Source organism: Vulpes lagopus, chromosome 3 (genome assembly GCF_018345385.1).
Source record: "Vulpes lagopus strain Blue_001 chromosome 3, ASM1834538v1, whole genome shotgun sequence".
Taxonomy (NCBI): Eukaryota; Metazoa; Chordata; class Mammalia; order Carnivora; family Canidae; genus Vulpes; species Vulpes lagopus.
Genome location: NC_054826.1, coordinates 119,303,217 through 119,307,116, shown reverse-complemented (window position 1 = coordinate 119,307,116; position 3,900 = coordinate 119,303,217). Strand labels below are relative to the sequence as shown.

The following is a 3,900-nucleotide window of genomic DNA, read 5'->3' as shown; positions in this document are numbered from 1 at the left end:
TGCTGAGCTGCATTTGGCCAAATGTAGTTTTATAGCTTATCTTTTGTTACTTAACATTATCCCTCTAGAAACCATAAACCCTTCAAAAACACTGCTTTAGATGCTTCATATTTTTTGATACCAATTTATCATATTGCTTGACTTCAGTGATTTCTAAGGTTTGCTCTTGTAAGTGATGTTGCCATGAAACTCTGCAGCTGATGCTCGCAGCCACCGCTGTGCCGCCGTCGCTCACCGAGCTCCAGCCGAAGGAGAAGGGGGGTAAGTAAGGAGGTCTCTGTACCATGCCTCGTACAAAGCAGACTGCCTGCAAATCGACCGGTGGCAAAGCACCGAGGAAGCAACTGGCTGCAAAAGCCGCTCGCAAGAGTGCGTCCTCTACTGGAGGGGTGAAGAAACCTCATCGTTACAGGCCTGGTACTGTGCCACTCCGTGAAATTAGACGTTATCAGAAGTCCACTGACCTTCTGATCCGCAAACTTCCTTTCCAGCGTCTGGTGCGAGAAATTGCTCAGGACTTCAAAACAGATCTGCGCTTCCAGAGTGCAGCTATTGGTGCTTTGCAGGAGGCAAGTGAGGCCTATCTGGCGGGCCTCTTTGTAGACACCAACCTGTGTGCTATCCATGCCAAACGTGTCACGATTATGCCAAAAGACATCCAGCTAGCACGCCACATACGTGGAGAACGTGCTTAAGAATCCACTATGATGGAAAACATTTCATTCTTTAAAAAAAATTTTTTTTTCTCTTCTTCCTGTTATTGGTAGTTCTCTGAACGTTAGATTTTTTTTTCCATGGGGTCAAAAGGTACTTAAGTATATGACTGCAAGTGGAAAAATAGGGGACAGAAATCAGGTATTGGCAGTTTTTCCATTTTCATTTGTGTGTGAATTTTTAATATAAATGTGGGGACATAAAGCATTAATGCAAGTCAAAATGTTTCAGTGAACACGTTTCAGCAGTTCAACTTTATAACAATTATAAATAAACCTGTTAAATTTTTCTGGACAATGCCAGCATTTGGATTTTTTTAAAACAAGTAAATTTCTTATTGATGTCAAAGAAAGAAAGAAAGAAAGAAAGAAAGAAAGAAAGAAAGAAAGAAAGAAAGAAAGAAACTCTCTGCAGCTAAATCTTTGTTCGCATCTTATATTGTTTCCTTGGGATTTTTTTTCTCCCCCTCCTCCTGGTCTATTGAGATGTAATCGACACATAAGATTATTTTCCTTGAGATATAACCAGTAGGTCGAAGTCCCCTAATATATATATACTTGCTCCTAGTCTTCTCGAGAAGGCAGTAGGATTTGGCAATTGTGATGATACTTCATTTCAGCCCAGAATCATTAGTGGAAGCTAAAATTATAGCGAGAAGGTTTGATGAGAAATGGGAAATTCACATGGTCTTGAAATAACTCCCCACATATTACTCCTTGATTACAAAGGAAAGAGTAGCCACTCGAAGTGGAGAAACCCGGCAGGCACCATCTTATTTGAGAGGTGGGAGTCAAAGACGTCAGAATGACACAGGCCAACACCCGAGCGTCATCTGCCATGCAAAGAAAACCACAAGATCGATCTGTGACATTCCTGCCAGAGACGCATTACCTGAATGTAATCACAAGAACACTTCAGGCAAACCCAAACTGAGGAACAGTCTACACCATAATTGGCTGTACCCTGCAAAAATGTCAAGGTCATGGAAGGCAAAGGGAAGCTGAAGAACGTTCTAGATGAAAGGAGATTAACGAGACATGACTGCCAAATGCAATATATATAATCCTGGCTTGGATCCTGAACTGTTAAAAAAAGAATTTTTGGGGGGGAAGAATTCATGCAAAAGGCATTATTGGGAAAACTGATCCATAGATCAGATGATAGTACTGTATCAATGTTAATTTCCTGACTTTGATAAATATATATATTTATATATATATATATAGGAGGAGGCAGTGTGGACTTCTATCTGTAAGGTATTCCGGAGACGCCTGATATTAGATTTTTTTGTTGAGTGCTAAGAGGCATATTCTGATGCCTTAGGATTCGAGCCTCAGAAAAGCCTTATTATCTCCCCACAGTGACGGGGAGATGCTTCCATGAAGTCTTGAAGTTTCCAATTTCCAGGAAAGTTGCAAATGACAACAAAGACCTCCCATAGGCTTCTTACCCAGGGACCATATTCAAGTTTTAATGATTGCCCGATGATAGTCTTTAGCAGAAAATGCCCAGTCTGTGATGATGCCTTGTGACCAAGTTTTATGTCTCCCCGGTCTCCTTCAGTCTGGGCTGGATTAGGAAGGACAGAGGGAAGGAGGAAGAGAGGGCTGGAGGGAGGGTCGGTTTCGATTTTTAGAGGAACCTTTGGTTTCCCAGCGTCAAAGTTTCTGAGTAGGAACATCTGGGAAACAGCAAAGCGTGCAGGAGAGAAACTACTTTCAGATTCACTCCACCCAGACAGGCATTGTTCACTCTTGGATGAATTCCCCATTTTTTTTCTTGACCATGTTTGAGATTAGAGTGACCGTATAACATTCCAGGGGCACATGGCATCTCTGGGTGAGCTTGCCGAGAGTACAGATTTTTGTCCTTGTTCTACACCAAGTCCACTGAGTTGGCATCTGCATTTTTAGCTGGTTCCCAGGGATGCTGATACAATTTAGGAATCTTTGTGGGGCACCTGGGTGACCCAGTCGGGTAAGCGTCGGCCTTCCGCTCAGGTCACCTGCGAGTGGACAGTTATCTCTATCTTGGGGTCCTGGGATGGGGCTCCGTGCTCAGGGGGTGAGTCTGTTTCCCCCTCTCCCTCTGCTCCTCCCCACTGCTGAGGCTCTCCTCTCTATCCTTCAAATATGTAAATAAAAAATATTTTGAAGAAAGACCATCATCGTTGCATTCTGTATCTGTGACATTTAATATTCCACCAGAAACACCTCCCTTCGCCATGAGGAGGCCTTTTCTATCACTTACATGAACATGTATTGGTTATATCATCCAAGTGGTTTTTGAAAAATCTTCTAAAGGCCAGCCATCCTCACGATTCAGGTTTGTGACCTGTATTCGAAGAGAGAGTCTAAGTCAAGGTGGGCACACACGGAATGGGCTGAGAGAGCGTCTGTGGAATCTCAGTGAGACATGTGGGACCTTCATATCAAGCAACGGAATGAAGCAGGGTCTGGCTCCATGACTCACGCTCCGAGGGCAAGGCTGAGCTGGTGCCATCACGTTGGGTAGCAGCATCTGCTGAAAGCAAAACTCTGCGGAGCCAGTGGCCCAGGGTTGCCACGTGCAGGAATTGGGTTCCCAGGGATGTTCTGCACAGAGAGCAGACACATGATCTGCAGAGCTCACTGCAGCATTGCCCAGAATAGCAGAGGACGGGGCAGGACACAAACAGGTCTCCATCAATAGGAGACGGAGACTGTGCCATGGAGGGCTGGGTAGCCATGAAGGGAATGTGCCAGTTCCACACGTAGTGACAGTAGGAGCTGGCCCAAGAGCCTCATCAACGGACCCAAATTGTGCATGTACACGTTTTTAAGTATGAGAGATAACTGTCCACTCGCAGGTGTGTCTATGCAGGAAACGCTTCTGGAAAGACACAGAGAGACTGTTAAAACCATCGTGGCTTGTGGGGAGGTGGCCTCAGAGGCGTGGGCCACAAAGGAGATCTGGATTTTTTTTTGTTTATCGTATTATCTTCTTGTGCTGTTTGGAAATTTTACCTTGTGGATGTATTATCTGCTTTGTTAAAAAAACAAAGGGCAGCCTGGGTGGCTCAGCAGTTTAGCACTGCCTTCGCCCAGGGCCTGATCCTGGAGACCCGGGATCGAATCCTATGTCAGGCTCCCTGTGTGGAGCCTGCTTCTCTCTGTGTGTCTCTCCTGAATAAATAAAATCTTAAAA

At 44.6% G+C, this 3,900-nt stretch overlaps 1 protein-coding gene across 1 annotated transcript; it reads left to right on the top strand.

Moving 5' to 3' along the window:
• The first annotated feature begins 284 nt into the window (after nt 1-284).
• On the top strand, nt 285-727 carry LOC121487467 (histone H3.3A-like). Its single transcript, XM_041749216.1, has one exon. The coding sequence runs from the start codon at nt 285-287 to the stop codon at nt 693-695; it is 411 nt and encodes a 136-aa protein (XP_041605150.1). The 3' UTR covers nt 696-727.
• Nucleotides 728-3,900: the final 3,173 nt, after the last annotated feature.